Source organism: Rhipicephalus microplus, chromosome 6 (assembly GCF_043290135.1).
Source record: "Rhipicephalus microplus isolate Deutch F79 chromosome 6, USDA_Rmic, whole genome shotgun sequence".
Classification (NCBI taxonomy): domain Eukaryota; kingdom Metazoa; phylum Arthropoda; class Arachnida; order Ixodida; family Ixodidae; genus Rhipicephalus; species Rhipicephalus microplus.
The window spans coordinates 164,054,873-164,073,185 of NC_134705.1; the positions used below are offsets into that span (position 1 = coordinate 164,054,873).

Consider the following 18,313-nt stretch of genomic DNA (forward strand, 5'->3'; position numbering starts at 1 on the left):
GCGGGCATTTGTTGGCGTATATTCTCGGGTAGGTTTTACTCGGAAGTCTGAGATTGGGGTTCGTATTAGTCTGCAGCTGTCTCCATGCAACCGACTTCTCTCTGCTGAGGTCTTTGTGGGGAGAGCTGTACATCCTCCTCAGGACTCTCTGGTGTTCGAAAATTGCTCCATAGCGTCTAGTAACTTTGGTTGGTTCGTCGTCGTTGTGCGGCTCCCGGTCAACGCATGCTTGGACAATGACGTCCGCACACTGGTTTCCTGTCACTGCTTCATGGCCTGGTGTACACGTAATAGAGCTGCCCGAGAACGTGATTTTTCTTCCCCTGAGTAGGTAGATGACAGCAGTGGAACATTCCGCGTTCAGGCATACATGGCTGAACATGCATAAGACGCAATTCGTCTTTTATTTTTTGTGGATGATCAGCCATACTACGCTAAAGAAAAAAAAAACAAGTCCTTTGACATTTTTTAAAGAGTTCTGGCTAGCCTAGTATGCGCTCCTTTAAAAATGAACACGTGAACTCTCTTTGGAGGACATTATACTCCCTTCGGAGAGCTCTGACACCCAAGAGAGAGTGAGAGAATATCCTTGTAGAGCGTCATGTACGTGGCAAGAGGAGCTTTTTTCTCAGAGTGCAGAAAATTCAGAACATGCACGTCTTTCCGCTAAAAAGTGTTCGTGGAGGTTCGTACTGATTGCGAATGTTGCCACAATACCCACGGATGCTTGTCACCAAAACTGCACGAACTTAGAACAAATCGTCATCTCACTTTGCCATTTGAAAAAAAAAAGGGGGAGGGGGCCTTTCCCACATTTCTTATATGGGTCGTTTGTGAGGGAGATCCAACGTTAGGATTCAAAAAGCAAGGCGATACTGATCGCCGCAGTGACTAAACCAGCAGACTGATATTGAAATATATAGTTTTTGTTCCACGGTCATGTTTCCAGACATGGTGACCCCGTGTGGTTACGTCACGAACAACATGCCTAAGATTACTCACGTCAATGCTGGTCACGTGTATGTAGCTCATTATACTAAGAAAATGAAAATAAAAATATATTTATATTAAAAGAAGACAGTCACACGTGGTCCGGACAACTATAGTGAAAAGTACGCAGGTCAAGTGTTTGACTCCCTTCTTTTTGTAGACAAAGCTGTCGGAGGGGCGTTCACGTTCCCTCCACACCGCCGTCCCGAATGCTGTCTCTCTATTCTCGCAGGTTTAACCAGCTGGCCGAGCATGTCGGTGGTGCCCGAACGCATTCACGAGTTTTACGAGCCCCCGAAGCCCCAGGAAGGCACCGCTTTGCCCAGGTATCTCGCACATTCTTTTTTTTTTAAATTTTCTAACGCAGTACAACGCGTTAGATTAAAATGGCTACAGCGTTGTTCCGTTGATTGGGAACTACGTTTAATAAAAACATACAGAGAAACTGGCTTGGTACTCACAAATTCAGTAAGTCGCAATGTTGCCATCAAGTTCACCAGAAAAAAAAAAATCGATATTACGGCACGGGCGTCGATCAGAGGGTGCAAAAGGGGTGTCGACGTGAACATGAGTGATTAAAAAAAGTGATGTGATTGCTTCATGTGACGTCATCAGCACTCCACAGATATCTAGTATTGGTGACGTAATCATGACAGTGGCGTCATGATTACGTCACCAATTCTAGATATCTGTGGAGTCCTGATGACGTTACATGATGACGCAATCACATGACTTTTTTTAATCACTCATGTTGACGTCGACACCCCTTTTGCACCCTCTGATCGACGCCCGTGCCGTAATATCGATTTTTTTTCTGGTGAACTTCACGGCAACATTACGACTTACTGAATTTGTGAGTACGATGCCAGTTTCTCTGCATATTTTTATTGAACGTAGTTCCTAATCAACGGAAAAATGCTGTAGCCATTTCATCTAACGCGCTGTACTGCGTTAAGCGTGGCTTCACGTTATGGAGTCATCACATGGCACCGCCTTTTGATCAAACGGGTGCTGATCACGGAGGCAAGGCAAAGCCAGGTCAGGTACGGAAAGCTTTCGGGGGAGAGCGGCGAAGGATGAGTGCAACGACTAACAAAGAAACATGCTTTTAGTCCTCCTTTGACATGTGCATAAGAAAGACCATGAACTTTTCTTGCGCTCTTCCTGCAAAGTTGTGCTATAGAAGCATGTCTGCGCATCTAATGATGAGTACAAGAAGGATGAGTACAACGACTAACAAAGAAAAATGCTTTTAGTCCTCCTTAGACATGTGCATAAGGGACACCGTGAACTTTTCTTGCGCTCTTCCTGCAAAGTTGTGCTATAGAAGCATGTCTGCGCATCTAATGATGAGTACAAGAAGGATGAGTACAACGACTAACAAAGAAAAATGCTTTTAGTCCTCCTTAGACATGTGCATAAGGGACACCGTGAACTTTTCTTGCGCTCTTCCTGCAAAGTTGTGCTATAGAAGCATGTCTGCGCATCTAATGATGAGTACAAGAAGGATGAGTACAACGACTAACAAAGAAAAATGCTTTTAGTCCTCCTTAGACATGTGCATAAGGGACACCGTGAACTTTTCTTGCGCTCTTCCTGCAAAGTTGTGCTATAGAAGCATGTCTGCGCATCTAATGCGCGTACGCGTAACGCGGTCACACCGTAGGTACGGCGTCCAGAGCGGCTACCTGGTGCTGGAGGACCTCAAGACTCGCGACCTGCCACGTCCACCGCCCGCGGGCTGGGAGTCGGCGAGGAGGCTGGGTACCGTGGCTGGCGCCGCCGTATTCGTCTTCACGGTCGTCCTGGCCGTCAGCATTGTCATGCACCTACTGATGTCGTCGGACAAGAACGCCAAGATCAGCGACCCTCCGAGCCCCACTAACCACACCAACGAAACCGTCACGTGAGTCTGTGTAGCGGGTGTGGTATACCAGTACACGCACACACCGGAAAGCTCGATTAGGTGAAACCCGGATTCCGCGAACTTTTCTTTTAGTAATAGTATGGAAAGTTGGGCGAGTTGGTTTGATGACATTCTTCGAAACATTTCGGCTCGCACACAGTGGACGGAAAAAAACGGAAGACAAACAAGCGCGCCTTCTCGCCTTTCGTTTTCCTGTCCACTGTGTGCGTACCGAAATGTTTCCAAGAATTTATTTTAGTCGGCTATAACATGTACAGCTGCAAGCTCCGCCCGCAAAACCGGAGCATGGTTGTGAATGATTCATGCAAGAAAGTCGTGCATGTTGGTTTACTTTCGAGTTGTACCTAGTACGTTTGCTACGCTGATGTTAAGACAGTAAAAATACCGTTTGAACAAACGAACACTCACTGCTAACGCGTTTATGTGTAAAGAAAGGAGTGGAGAGCGCATTTCAGTTTTGCGAACGTATTTTGTAACACCACTTAATGCCTATCACGTCATATTGATGAGAAATTGTTTGAAAGATTGGGGCAGAGACGGTGGAAGCACGAAGAGCCTTCAGCTAAAGAAGCACTGCTGTACTTAAAAAACAACAACAACAGAAGTTCTTCATCACAAAGCAGAAGAAGCACCGGTGCATTTAAAAAAAATAGAAGTCTTTCACTACCAAGCAGAGTGTTGTGCTGAAGATGGTTTATGAGAACTCGGACACAGTAATTCAATTCGTAACTCTAGAGTCGTAAGTGCTAAAGTGCAGCAAAACATTTTGTTTTCATTATTCAAAACATACTAAATAAGCACAGGTCCACGTCTAAATAAGCAGCGCTGGGAATAAAAGGTTCACATTTCATTTCAACAGCTCATATTTGCTTTAGCTATTGGTAACAAGTTGCAACGTAGCTATTTTAGTTCAGCTAGCTTTCGCTTTAACGTAGTTTCTCCTAGGGTCCCTTGATGGTCGTTCCAATGAAATTTTATTGTATACACACATCAAAAACTGAAGGTTCGTTGCTCCTACATAAAATATGACCTTTGGCGGAGGAGTGATGTCGCGAATAAATTTGCCGAAACGTTGAAGTGTGCAACTTTTAAACAGCGACAGAGGCATGAGTCTGTTTCGCGAAATCAGCTGCATGAAACAGGCGAAATCTGCTTGGCGTCATGAAAATAAGCGAATCTGATTGGATGTAACGTGTATGTATCCCATTTATCGTGTATGAATCCCACCCTTATCCCACCTCTCGGTAGGTTAGGGGTGACTGCGGGTGTAGCATATTTATATATTTATTTATTTATTTATTTATTTATTTATTTATTTATTTATTTATTTATTTATTTATTTCAGAGGTTCTGCCATCCTATCATGTAAGACCTTTGGCATAGATGGGTGATACGCAAAAAGACACAAGTATGGAAATACACCAAAAAACAAAAAAATATTACGCACAACTTCACCATTGAGAACTAGTGCATCAAATTGAAACGACAGCACTTACACAATGAGGAGGTTTTGCACTTATTCTTAGGCTGTGCTCAACTATAGCTAAAAGAGATTGTCAATGCTCGATTTTGGAAAACTACCTCTTCTCAATTTAACGTAACGAAACCATACTGTTATGCCTGCGAGTCCACACCGAACGTCCATGCCTCTGAAAAAGGCAATCTGTGTCAAGGCCAGCACGCGAGCCCGCCTGACGCGAACAAGTCAAGGGCGTCATCATGCGTCGGCGCCGATCTGTCGCTCACGCACAGTGAGTCACCTCAGCCCACGAGCCCGTTGCAGCAATAGGCGCCTTCCAGTCTGGCGAGTCTTACGCAATACGTGGCGGCGTCACTCGTCCTTGGGTGCAGCTACGTGCAGTGGCTCTGGATTTGATGACAATGACGAGGCCCAGCGGTGTCACAGAAGAGAGCTCGGCTCTTCGAGTCTCTAAGCTGTCGGCCCCAGTGCCGAATTTGTAACGCCTCTATTTCTTTGCTGTACATAAACCTTGTTGACTCACCGTCATCTCGTCCGCTCGTCTATCAGCTCTGCGCAGAAGCAGTCGCGAGCTGAGAACCCTACGCTACCAAACGACTGGTGACCTTCCCGGCGGAGTTTGAAGCAGTGGCGCCATCAGGACGGTGTTGGCGTCGCCGTCTTTCGTAACAGTGGTGGCAGTGGTGGGACTTCGTGGCGCCTTTCGTAACGTCGTCGGAGGTGCGCTTCGTAACAGTGGTTGGCAGCTGCGGGATCGGCCGGCGTCAGCGACATCAATGCGGTGAGTGCCTGATGTTTTCCCCTCAGTTCACCAGACTACTCTAGCTCAGGTTATAGTAGTTTAGAGAAGGGCTGTGTGAAGCATTGGTGAGTTAGCTTTGATCGTTTCAAGCCAAGTCAGAGCGCTTTGAAATCAAAGTTAATGCGGACGGTGTAAACACGGGAGTGTTGAAAATTGCTTGCGTGTCTTGCTAGTAGGCTTATAGTGGGCACGGCAAGTAGATTCTTAACAGGGGCAAACAGCAAGAGGCTAGTGTGAACGATGGAGAACCTTAAAGTGAAGGAACCCATCGAAATTTGTAAGGAACTCGGCATTACTTTGGGCCGTGCGAAACGAAAGCAAGCGATCCTTGAGATCATTAAGGATGAATGAGTGTCGGCTGAGGAAGTCGATGAAGCCTGGGTGGATATCAAAGCACGCCGCGAGGAGGCTGAAAGGCGAGAAGTTCACGAACGTGATGAAGCTGAAAGGCGCGAACGTCGCGAGCGCGAGGAGGCCGAGAGACAAGAGCGCCTCAAGTTGAAACGAATAGAATTGGCAATCCTACAGTGTTCGCAGGCGCCTAGCGTAGCTTCTCCTACAGTTCAGGTCAGTGGTTATAGAATTTGGGACCAACTGCCACCGTTCGTAGTTGGCGAGGACACGGCGAAGTATCTCGTCAAGTTTGAACACGTCTGTGAGCGAAATGCTTTGGAGCGGTCTCTTTGGGTGCGGAACCTGTTAGCTCATCTTCCCGGCCAAGTGTCCGACGCGATAACTTACTTGCCGAGGGAAGCTTTTGAGAGCTATTACGAGGTTTAGCAAGTGCTTCTGAGACGTTATAAGTTGTCACCCGATGCTTTCAAGCAAAGGTTCCGGTATGATAAAAAGGGGAATGAGTCATACGTTGACTTCGCGTTTCATTTTAAAGCCGATTTAACTGAATGGCTCAAGGGCAAAGGTGTTTATGACGATCGCGATAATGTCGTGGAATGCATTGAATTGAAGCAATTCTACCGCTGCATCACGGAGGATGTCAAGTTTTGACTGCAGGACAAACTTGGTGAAGTACAGCTAAACAAGGCAGCAGAGTTAGCTGAGGAGTATTATACGCGCCGAAAGTTGCATAGCAGGGCAGTGCGTGTTGAAAAGGATGAAAGGAAAGAGGGCTTTTCAAGGAAACCTGATCAACGGAAACGCGCTCCGCACCGTAATTTCAAGAAGGACCCGTCTCTTACGAAGGACACTGTAGGGTAAGGGCAAACGGAAGCGGAGAAATCGAGTGCGGTTCCTAAACAACGCACTGATACCACACGGGTGTATGAATCACGAAAGCCGCTAATCTGCTACAACTGCAAAAAGGAAGGGCACATCGCGATAAACTGTCAGCAAAAGTTTGCTTTCACAACAATCCGAGAATCGCAAAAGAACATGCGGTTGTTGGAGCCGTATCTCCAAGAAATTAGTGTGAATGGGAAAACGTGTCGAGCCCTTGGAGACTCAGCGCAACCATGGACGTTGTCCATCCTTCATTGGTGTCTCCGGATGACTTTACAGGAGAATGCGCGTGGATCAGGCAAGTCGCCGAGGAGCAGAGTTCTTGCTTACCAATCGCTACGGTTGTCATTGAAGGCCCGTTCGGTAAGCTTCGCACCGAAGCGGCTGTGTCTGCCATGCTTCCCGATCGTTTTCCTTATCTTCTCTCTAACAAATCGGAGCAGCTTCTCAAAGAGCAGGGTGAATCATTCTTCTCCAACTTAGCGTGCATGGCCCTCACGCGATCGCAAGCGCGGAAGCTTTCGCAGGAGCTTGTTCTTGTTCAATGTGGTGAAGCATCAAGTGACCTTCGTAGCGAGTCGACGGAACCTCAGAGAGGAAATTCTCCATGTGAGTCATGTGAGCAGCCACTCGAGCGGCCCATCGCCGAAGCGATTGGCGCAGTTTCCGTAGCAGGGGGAGACGACATGGCGCCATTGAGTCAGAGCGAGAGAGGTACAATGCTCTCGCCTGTAGTGGAAAGGTGGAGTGAGCTGTCGAGGGTTGATCGAGAAACGCTCATTCGAGAGCAGCGTGAAGGCCTCTCGATTAAAGCACTAATGGAAAGCGTAAACTTTGGAAAAAAGAAAAAAAGAATGTTTCTTTTTTTGAGAAAGCAGGACTCCTGTATCGGAGCTATACAAATGCGCAAGGTCGCAAGTATGAGCAGCTTTTTGTGCCACATAAGTGTCATCGCCAACTATTGGAACTGGCGCATGAAAACGCAAGGGCAGGGCATCTCGACATAAAAAAGACCAATGCTATAGTTTAATTACCTTGAGTTTTATTGGCCGAAATGCTAGAAGGATATCGAAGACTTTGTACGCTCATGCGGCACTTCTCAGAGAGCAGGGAAATCCACAGACAAGTGGAAGGCACCCATGAAGCTTATGCCAATTATCACAGAACCTTTTTGAGGCCTAGTAATTGATATCGTCGGGCCATTGCCAGAGTCAAGGCAAGGTTGTTGTTACATCCTGACGGCTCTGTGTGTAGCCACCAAATTTCCGGAAGCGATACCACTTAAGGAGCTCAATTCCCCTTATGTCGTGGGTGCACTGCTATCTATATTTGCACGAGTCGGATTTCCTTCTGAAATTCAATGTGACAACGATTGTGTCTTCACCAGCTGCCTTACCTCTACCTCTATGGATAAATGTGGAATAAAAGTAGTGCACAGCTCGTTCCATCTCCCGCAATCTAATGCGGTAGAGCGTATGCATTCCGTTCTGAAACGGATACTGAGAGCTGTTTGCTACGAGCACAAATGCGACTGGGAAGAGTGTATTCCTCCCGCTGTGTTGGCTTTGAGATCAGCTCCTCATGAGAGCACTGGTTTTAGCCCTGCAGAGCTTGTGTATGGCAGGAGTTTGAGAACACCACTGCGTATGCTACGTGAGTCCTGGAAGGGATTCGATGAGGACCCTAATGTAATTGCGTATGTTCTGAACCTCCTTCAAAGGCTTGGAAAAACGAAAGATCTTGTGCAAAGCCACATGAAGGATGCACAAGTGTTGTCGAAGGAATACTACGACAAATCGGCGAAGAAGCGCGCTTTTGAAGTAGGTAGTCAGTTAATGCTGCTGTGGCCGTCTACAAAGAACAAGCTTGAGGTTCATTGGGAAGGGCCCGCCAAAGTAATATCAAAGTTTTCTGATACCAATTATGAAGTGAAATTAGGAAGGCGGCTGAACAAAATTTATCACAGTAACTTGATGAAACCATACGTTCAACGTCAAGCGGTCGTAAATCTGCTGTTGAATGCTTCAGAGGAAGAGGGAGCACAAATTTTGAGTTCTAGTGATGTAATCGAAAGGGGATCGGAGGTAATCTTGGAGCAGTTGAACCTACAGCCTAGGTTAAGTGAAGTCCAGCTAAAACAGGCCCTAAGCGAAAAGCCCGTTCTTATAGCACCTGATTTCTCTAAAAGATTTGTGATTCAATGCGACGCGAGTGATCGCGGCATGGGAACTATATTGTGCCAGGAAGACAGTGCTGGTAACGAAAGGCCAGTTTTGTAGTTAAGTCGAAAACTCAGCGGCAGGGAAGAGGCATACAGTACCTCTGAAATGGAATGCGCTTGCCGCGTGTGGGCCGTTCAAAAGCTAGCCTGTTATGTCTCTGGTTCGAGGTTTGTGGTCAAAAAGGACTATTGTCCTCTAACCTGGTTAAATAACATGTAGCCTAATAGTGGCGGCTACTGAGGTGGAGCATGATACTCCGACAGCACAGCTTTGACGTTCGCTACAATAAAGGAAAGCTAAACGCTAATGCAGACGCATTGAACCGTGCGTTTAGTTAGTACCTTCTCCACCTTTTGGTTTCTCGCTGGCGATTCGGCGCAAAATTTTGTCATCACGGCTCTCGTCCAGAGTGAGCTCAAGGAGCCAACTTTATGTTGTATTCTATTTCGTTACGTTGTTGTACGTGTAAAAATTTGAGATCTCATTTTAAGAGTCTTGTGTACACATGTGCCTCTTGACGTAGAGGGAACGAAATTCTGATAGACACGTAGCTAGGTATATGTTGTACTATAATTTGTCTGGTGTTCTGTACGGTGACCGAGGGCACTTGCTTGTGTGATGTGTTGTCTGTTGTCGAACCGTTCTTGACAAGTTGCAGAACCATCGACAAGTGCTGAGACCAAAGATCGTCAGAAGAGACGAGCGAAGCTGGTCGACAAGTTGTGGCGACAAGCCAGTGGAACTGGGATCCGTCCTCAAGAATGGGATGTGTTCCCGGAACAGAGTCTGGAGCAACATTCTCCCCATGGCCCTGGAGGCGAACCTGGAGGGACCTGGCGAACGAGCGCGCCCGACATCCGAGCCACGTGGAAGCAGCTCGTCTTTCCGGCGCATTGTCTGGCGGCGGGGGTGCTGTTATGCCTGCGAGTCCACTGCCAAACTCCATGCCTCTGAAAAAGGCAATCTGTGTCAAGGCCAGCCCGCGAGCCCGCCTGACGCGAACAACTCAACGGCGTCAACACGCGGCGGTGCTTCTCTGCCGCGCACGCACAGTGAGTCACCTCAGCCAGCGAGCCCGTTGCAGCAATAGGCGCCTTGCAGTCTGGCGAGTCTTACGTAATGCGTGGCGGCGCCACTCGTCCTTGGGTGCAGCTACGTGCAGCGGCTCTGGATTTGATGACAATGACGCGGCCCAGCGGTGTCACAGAAGAGAGCTCGGCTCTTCGAGTCTCTAAGCTGTCGGCCCCAGTGCCGAATTCGTAACGGCTCTATTTCTTTGCTGTACATCAACCTTGTTGTCTCACCGTCGTCTCGTCCACTACTTTATCAGCTCTGCGCAGAAGCAGTCGCGAGCTCAGAAACCTACGCTACCAAACGGCTGGTGACGCCTTCGGGACCGTGTTGGCGTCGCCGTCTTTCGTAACAATACGCAATTTCCAATTACACGAATTGTTTTCAATTGATATACGACCCAATGGCGATAAAATCTGCAAATAACGAAGTGGGTTAAAGGTCTCGTTTAGCTGAACGATGCTTTATACCTGAAATTTAGTAGTTTGTAACAGGTATAAAGGGGGTGGAAATGTCCAGTTTGAGTGGAACTGGCAAGCTGTCATGGTGAAGCGAATGTTCTTTGTTGGTAATAACTATAGTCGTTACATGAACTCGGGAAAACAATCGACTACATGTCATTTTGTATGTACAAGGGCAAGTAGGAAGAACGGAGGACACCTTTCAGTGTCCTATTAGGGGCGAAGCTCCTTTTAATCTAACCTTGACCTGCGTCAGGCTAACCGCTAGTACCTGACAAACAGACAGACAAAGAGATAGACAAACATATAGACAAACAGATAGACAAACAGATAGACAAACAGATAGACAGACAGACGGACGGATGGACAAACAGATGCATGGAAGGAAGCACGGACGGACGAATGGATCGGCTGATGCCCTGCCGGATGGACGAATGCACGCACAGATGCACAGACAGATAAACGGACTGACAGACGGATGGACAGACAGACAGACAGCAGACACAGACGGACACACACACAAGCTAACAGACAGACAGACGGACAGATGGACCGACAGACATACGCACACAAAGATGAACGGACAGACGGACACATAGACAGACAAACACAGATGAACAGACAGACAGACGGACAGATGGACAGACAAACAGACAAACGCACACAAAGACGAACGGACAGACAGACACACAGATAGATAGACAGAGAGACACAGAGACGGACGGACACAAAGACAGACACAATGACACAGACGAACAGTCAGACAGACGGACAGATAGACAGACGAACTGACATACGCACACAAAGACGAAGGGACAGACATACACACAGATAGATGTACAGAAAGACACACACAGACGGATGGACGGACACACATACGAACACAAAGACACACACACACAGACGAAAAGACAGACAGACGGACAGATAGACAAACAGACGTACGCACACAAAGACGAATATACAGACAGACACACAAATAGATAGACAGACAGACACAGAGACGGACGGACACACAGACAGACAGACACACACACACACAGACGAACGGACCGACAGACGGACAGATAGACAGAAAAACAGACATACACACACAAAGACGAACGGACAGACACACACAGATGGACAGGCAGACACACAGATAGACAGACCGACACACAGACAGACACACAGATGGACAGGAACACACACAGACAGACACACACTCACACAAAGACGAACAGACTGACATACAGACAGGTATACAGACAGACATACGCACACAAAGACGAACGGACAGACATACACACAGATAAATAGACAGACAGACACACAGACGCACACACAGACTAACAGACAGACGGAAAGACAGATAGACAGACAAACAGACATACGCACACAATGACGAACGGGCAGACAGACACACAGACGGACGGATGGACACACAGACAGACACACAGACACACACACACAGACGAACAGACAGACGCACAGATAGACACACAGACATACGGACACAAAGACCAACGGACAGAAAAACACACAGATAGAGAGACACACAGACGGACGGACGGACACACAGACACACACACACACACAGACGAACAGACAAACAGACGGGCAGATAGAGAGACAGACAGACATACGCGCACAAAGACGAACAGACAGACATACACACAGATAGATAGACCAACAGACACGCAGACAGATGGACGGACACACAGATAGACACACACACACAGACTAACAGACAGACAGACGGGCAGATAGACAGACAAACAGACATACGCACACAAAGACGAACGGACAGACAGACACATAGATGGATAGACAGACACACAGACGGACGGACGGACGGACGGACGGACGGACGGACACACACACAGAGAGAGAGAGAGAGAGAGAGAGAGAGAGAGAGAGAGAGAGACGAACAGACGCCCAGATAAATAGACAAACAGACATAACCACACAAAGACGAACCGACAGACAGACACACAGACAGACAGACCCACAGACAAACAGACGGATGGATGGATGGACAGACAGACAGACAGACAGACAGTCAGACAGACAGACAGGAAGGCAGACAGACAGACACACACACACACACATACACAGGCGAAGAAACAGACAGATGGACAGAAAGACAGACAAACAGACATACGCAAAGACGAACGGACAGACAGACACACAGATAGATAGACAGACACACAGACGGACGGACGGGCACACAGACAGACACACACACACAAACACACACAGAGAGAGAGAGAGACGAACAGACGCACAGATAGACAGACAAACAGACATACGCACACGAAGACGAACGGACGGACAGACAGACAGACAGACACACACATACACAGACGAACAGACAGACAGACGGACAGATAGACAGACAAACAGACATACGCACACAAAGACGAACGGACAGACAGACACACAGATAGATAGACAGACAGACACACAGGTGGACGGACACACAGACAGACACACAGACACACATACACAGACGAACAGACAGACAAACGGAAAGATAGACAGACAAACAGACATACGCACACAAAGACGAACGGACAGACAGACACACGGATAAACAGACAGACACACAGACGGACGGACGGACACACAGACAGACACACAGACACACATACACAGACGAACAGACAGGCAGACGCACAGATAGACAGACAAACGGACATGCGCACACAAAGACGAACGGACAGACAGACACACAGACAGATAGACAGACAGACACACAGGTGGACGGATGGACACACAGACAGACACACAGACACACATACACAGACGAACAGACAGACAGATGGAAAGATAGACAGACAAACAGACATATGCACACAAAGACGAACGGACAGACAGACACACAGGCAGACGGATGGACACACAGACAGACACACAGGCACACACCCACACACACAGAGAGAGACAGGCAGACAGACAGACAGACAGATGCACGGACGCTTCACCTAACTCATCATCATTCACTCCGTGGATATGCTGTGATGTTTTTGTTGTCCTTTTTTTGGTCACGTGTTTGTTGCGAACCAATACAATAACTCCCAGCTGCATATAGCATTCTTCGGCGAGCTGAACTTCCATCTCTAATATAGCTCTGTGGCTCAGTCGCAGGCGTATAAACTATTACAGCTTGCTTGCGCCGAGTGAAAAAAAAAAAAAAAAGAACAGCGGCCTACATGTGTAGAAATAATCAGTATTGCTTCAAATCGTCTGCATCCCGTCAGGATCCTTGTTTTCAAATCCACCAGGCTGAGTAATTAACAAAAATTAACAAAACTTTTACCTAGTAACTCTAGCGTTAAATCTTGATTCGAAAAGTTGAAGCCCTTTGTTTTGAAACATCAGAATACTTCGTCTTTGCTGAGAAAACTGCCAGTAAATCAAGCTGGTTAATTATGGAAAATTGCCTAATTAACATTAATATATTAGCGCCAAGGCCAAATGTTCAATTGAAAATTCTAACGTTTCTTCACCATTTCAGATTATTGCATATACTTTTTCTTTAAAATGTACGCTATTGCAAAAAACAACAACAACAACAAATGCCATAAGTTCGCTGAGACACTGTGCTTGTATACGCGGAGTGCGGAAGAGTATTACGTGAACATCTAATAAACACAACATATGGCTTATTTTATCGCTCGAACAGGTTTGCGAATCTCCAAGTTGACGTGAGAGACGCCCAAGTCCCCGGAAACGACGCAGAAGAGCTCACGGCCTCGTCGGCCGTAACGTCGAAGTGGACCATCGCGCGGAGTACGCGTCGAAGACGCGGGCCGAATGAGGACGGGGTGCCAACAACGACGTCGTCGAGACGTGCACGCCGTCCGAACACGTCCAACGGGACGAAATTGGTGATATTTCCGCGGTGGAAGAATGACAAGATCGTGAGACGACTTCGACCCGGATTTGGACTTAGACTCAGACTTCGACCTCGACTTCCAATGTCCTCACAACAGCCGGGACGCTTCATTGTAGCACGTAGATAACGTCGAGCGAAAAAGACGACGATTATTTTCACCTGCACCGAAAAAAGCAGCCGCCGTGGCCGAAATTCGATCCCGCGACCTGCAGGACAAAGAACGATACTATATATAGGTAAATAAAAAAGGGTCGAGAGCAATAAACCTCAACAGACATTCCAGCTGATTGGCAGACCGAGAACGGTTAAATGGGGCAAAGTACTGTGCTTCCATACTGAACGAATAAACAGCGCCCAGGAAAACGAGGGTGAGTTACGAGATCAGCGCCGTTGTCTGTCGTTTCTTTTCTCGGCCTGTTTATTCGTTCAAGAAGTGGAGAAGAGGAAGTAATGTAAAAAAACACGAAAATGAACAAACAAGCATACATACGAGCGAGCGAACGAACGAAACGAACAAAAAAACAAACAAACAAACAAACAAAGAAAGAAAGAAACAAGCAAACAAAGAAATAAATGAATCGAGCAAACGAACGAAAAAAAATTAAACGAATGAATGAACAAAACAAACAACCATAAAATCAAGCAAACAATCGAACAAGCGAACGAATGAATGAACGAACAAACAAATAAATAAATGAGCGTGCGAACGAAAGAGTGAATGAACGAAGGAATGAGTGAGCGGGCGAGCAAGCGAACGAACGAATGAACAAACAAACAAACAAACAAACACGAACAGACAGACAAAAACAGATGGGCGAAGAAGCGAACGAACAAACTTGTTGTCGTGGAAGAGCACTGTGACGGATACATGCGAACAATAATCTGGAAGTGAGAAACTATGTATACTAATCACAGCATAAATTATGTCTGCTTTTTCCGCGATGGCAGAAAAGCATCCTTCACTCATTACAGGTAGGCGAAAAACGGCAATTATGTTTCTTAGGTAATCAAAAAAATGACAGAACTATTTCAATGCGCTTATAAGCAAGTACCGATAGAACGCCGGCAGCGTTTTCAGAGAACGAGCGGGTCTTCCTCGTTCATATGTAGCCAACATTATTAATGTTAAGGCAACATCTGGCATCCGTTTAACCAATTGTTGATCAGCCATTATCTAGTCAATATGCAGCAATATTTGCAAATGCTAAGCAGTGTTACTGACGTGCGATAGAATGCTCTACGCCCCACTGGTGACCGTTCACAGATATTCAAAATCTGTGCACGTTCGTTGTGTTACAATAGATGTTACTGAGTGCAAATATAATGGGCAGAGCAAGCGCCAGCGTTCCCGTGTGCGGTAGCGATGCCATAGAATGGCTGTAAGCGCGGCCTCCGCACGCTGCCAGCGTTGCCATAGCAACCAACCTGACGGGGGTCAGCAAGCGCCAGCGTTCCAGTGTGCGGTAGCGATACCATAGCATGGCTGTGAGCGCCGCCTCCGCCCGCTGTCAGCGTTTCGATAGCAACCAACCTGACGGAGGGTCAGTCAGTGTCTGAGAAGCGCGTGGTGAGCGCACTCGAACGCAGAGAAGTGGCGTGTCTGCTAGCAAGTCGATCAGATCCTCGTTCATCTGTTGCCTGAAAAACAACGCGCGACGAAGAACCTTCTGCAAGCCTCAGTCGGCGAGTACAGTGGATGCGGGCCGATGGACGCTGGCTTCAGTACTGCCTCTTACGGTTGGCGTTTACTGGCAAGAACAACACGCAGCACATCGAACGTGCTCGGGACAGTGTGAGGTGCTGCCTTTCACGCGCTTGGTCATTTCCGACTGACGAAAATGTCCACGTTAGCGCCACCGCGGCCAAAGCAAGGTTCGTCTCAGTGTGACGCGTCTTCTGCGCAACGCGAACCTCCGTTGCCCGTGCCCGTCTCAGAGGATCCTGCTTGCCGAGAAGTTTGCGACGGCGTTGTTGCACCGTCGGACGTCAGCGACGGTCGGCGGTGCCCAGAGGAGAACCCGGACTCCAACGCAAGCAGCGTCGGAGAAGAAACGGAATCCAGCGATGACGTCGTAATCGTTGGTTGGTCGCGCCCCACGCTAGAACGCCGCTCGAAGCTCAAGAACTTCATTGTGCCTGTAAAGATTGAGAAGCCGTGGGACAGCGGTTACCTTGCAAGCTACCACCGCGGCTTCTTGCAAGCTACCACAGGAACGCCTTGCCAAGGAATCTCGAAAGGTGCGAAAACAACGAGCTCCGGAAACGAAAGAACCGTTGAAACGAAGCGGAAGGCGTGTTCAGCGGTTTTAACGTGTACTCTCTTACAAAAGGTTCCTGGAGAAATAACTCCGAAGAAAGCCCGCGGGCGAGGGCGTCCGCGGGCGGCGAGGAACGGCGCTGCCAGATGTGAGAAGAAGACCGCCGTAGATTCCGCCGTCAAGCCGTTCGAACCCGCGGCAGTAAAAAAACTGAAGGCTATACAGAGCGCCTTAACGGCGCCCATGTCTCCTCCAAAGCCTCGCGCAGCAGCTGCAACGAAGTCGAAGCCGCGGGGACGTAAGAAGAAACAAGAGATGGTGCCTGCAGTTGGCACAAATGTACGACGAGGAAGCGCTGGAGCTGAAGCTACACCGCGCTTCAATAAGACGGCGGTACGGCGAGTCAAGAACGGTGAAAGACCGGCCCCGTCACGCAAGGTGCCGAGCCAAGTACAATCGACATACGAGCTTCACCGGCGCTTTTTCAAAAACGGGAGAAATCTGGAAGTGGCAGTGACTGCCTCAATTGCTGAAGCAGCCGCTGTGCAAGTAGCTGGGAAAGGAAGTAAGTGTAACGATGACCCCCCGGTAGACAGAGTAAATGCAAACCAAGTTAACACCGTGCCTGCAGCTGACGAGGCTCCCCTTGGAGCGTCGACAAGCAAAAGGAACTTCGTGCCACACGAACTAAATTCGTCTTTGGAAGCTTCGGATGACGTGGCGGAAAGACGCACTGAAGGTTTGCCACAAGGTGCGTCCACTGCTGTTCCACACGGCTCGAGCATGGATTTGAGGCCTGTATGTCTGCAAGACAAAATCAGCGTGGCTTTTAAACACTCGACGTTGCAAGGTGTTATTTTGTTTCCGGACCGGGCTGCTGGTTCCCAAGCAACGCTGCCCTCCACAGCGGCGCCCGATTTGAAAGGGAGTGATGACAAGGGAGTCATGAGCACCGATGCAAGCGCTTCCACCCCGCTTCAGTACTCGTCTCTGCAGAGTCCTGTTGAAAGCAGTTATGCCCGCACTTGCAACGAGGCTGCTTCGCCAACGCAACCCCAACGCAGCGCCGCTACCAGCACGCAGGCTGAATGCATCGAAGATTCTCACGGAACGGAACATGATTCTAGCGTGCCCGTGGAGGCATCGAGCCATGGCCCAGGTACTGCAGCAGAAATTATCGTGCAAGCTGAATGCATAGAAGATTCTCATGGAACGGAACATGATTCTAGCGTGCCTGTGGAGCTATCGAGCCCTGGTCCAGGTACTGCAGCAGAAATTATCGCGCGTGAGCCATCAGACAAAGTCGCCACGAACGAAGAAGCTACATCTGCTGCGGTCGACGTGATTAAATCGACTAGTGAGAAGCATTCCCTTTCGTCACCGGGTGCTTCCACCCCGCTTGAGTCCACGTCTCCGGAGAGCATTCCAGTTGTAAGCAGTGACACCCGCACCTCCAACGAGGCTGCTTTGCCTACGAAATTCCAACGCAGCGCTGCTGCCAGCAGGAAGTCTGGATGCATTAAAGTTTCCCAAGGAACGCAATGCAATTATCGCGTGCCTGTGGAGGCATCGAGCCCGGGCGAAGGCACTGCGACAGAGGTCGTGGTGTGTGAGCCATCAGGCAACGTCAGCACGATGAAAGAAGCTACATCTGCTGAAGTCGACGCGATGAAATCAATTGGCGATACGCATTCAGTTTCGGCGCCCGGCGACTACAGAGACAAATGGAAAATACCGGGGGTGAGCTCTGATGAAAGGGCAGATAATGAAGGAATCAGCATGGTTAGAGACGCCGGTGCTGAAGAGCCCGTTTGCTGGCGAGAAAATTCTTCAAGCAAGAGGCGTCGGACTGACGACGACGTCATACTCATATCGGAGCCGACCCCAGCTGTCGTCGAAAGCGTTCGGAGAGAGTGCGCTGACGGCGGGGAAGTGCTCGAAATGTACGAGGGGCTCGCTCCCCTACGATGTATGACGGACAACATT

The 18,313-nt window shown here is 48.4% G+C and overlaps 1 protein-coding gene across 1 annotated transcript; it reads left to right on the forward strand.

Annotated features, from left to right (window-relative positions):
- The first annotated feature begins 1,228 nt into the window (after positions 1-1,228).
- Positions 1,229-14,319, forward strand: LOC142765019 (uncharacterized). The gene is made up of 3 exons (XM_075865565.1): positions 1,229-1,316; positions 2,657-2,896; positions 13,857-14,319. The coding sequence occupies exons 1-3, from the start codon at positions 1,243-1,245 to the stop codon at positions 14,194-14,196; spliced, it is 654 nt and encodes a 217-aa protein (XP_075721680.1). The 5' UTR covers positions 1,229-1,242; the 3' UTR covers positions 14,197-14,319.
- The last annotated feature ends 3,994 nt before the right edge of the window (positions 14,320-18,313 follow it).

Coding starts and splice junctions, on each gene's coding strand:
- LOC142765019 (XM_075865565.1), top strand. CDS start 1,243: ATGTCGGTGGTGCCCGAACGCATTCACGAGTTTTACGAGCCCCCGAAG. Junction 1,317..2,656: donor GAAGGCACCGCTTTGCCCAG/GTATCTCGCACA, acceptor GTCACACCGTAG/GTACGGCGTCCAGAGCGGCT. Junction 2,897..13,856: donor CACACCAACGAAACCGTCAC/GTGAGTCTGTGT, acceptor TCGCTCGAACAG/GTTTGCGAATCTCCAAGTTG.